The 486-nt window shown below is 48.6% G+C and overlaps 1 protein-coding gene across 1 annotated transcript in view; it reads right to left on the bottom strand.

Moving 5' to 3' along the window:
• The window catches only part of CSUI_011476 (uncharacterized protein), a gene marked incomplete at both ends in the record, with an annotated part of 2,054 nt that extends 1,568 nt beyond the window's left edge, over nucleotides 1–486 (bottom strand). The window contains one exon of the mRNA XM_068071574.1: nucleotides 45–486. Within this exon, the coding sequence (XP_067916450.1) occupies nucleotides 45–486 (442 nt within the window). The remainder of the gene's footprint in view (nucleotides 1–44) is intronic.

Genomic DNA, 486 nt, shown 5'->3' with positions numbered 1-486 from the left:
ACTTCATATAGGGTTTTCTATTTGTGTGTGGCGTTTTGACTGACCTTCTGCAGTCTTTTCTTCTTTACTCTTCCCCGCTGTCGTCTTTCCGATCTCTTCTCCCCCTCTTCCCGTACCAGCCGTCGTTGTCTTCTTAAGCCCTGCACCTAGACCACCTAGAGAGAAAGAAGAAGTGTGAGAAAGCTTTTTCTTTGACGACGTAGAAGAAGAGACAGGTGTATTTACACAGCTCGAGGAGGTGCCTCCTCCATCTCCCTCGCTCCGTCTTCCTTGGTCACTCTCATTCTCTTCACTTCCATGGAGATATCCCCCGGATTGATAGGTGCTGCTGGGAATCTTCTTTTGTGTATCTTTCTTTTCGGAGAGATGAGACGACAGGTTTCGGTTTCTACCGTCTTCTTGGTACGACCTCTTAAGATCTCTCTTAGTCTTCTTCTTGCTAGGAGTTGCCGCCTCTCCATCGTCCGAGTCAGCCAGATCGGCTTC

The sequence above is a fragment of the Cystoisospora suis genome (genome assembly GCF_002600585.1).
Source record: "Cystoisospora suis strain Wien I chromosome Unknown contig_12153, whole genome shotgun sequence".
NCBI classification, from domain to species: domain Eukaryota; phylum Apicomplexa; class Conoidasida; order Eucoccidiorida; family Sarcocystidae; genus Cystoisospora; species Cystoisospora suis.
The sequence above is the reverse complement of the archived record's forward strand: the minus strand, read 5'-3'. Positions and strand labels throughout refer to the sequence as shown.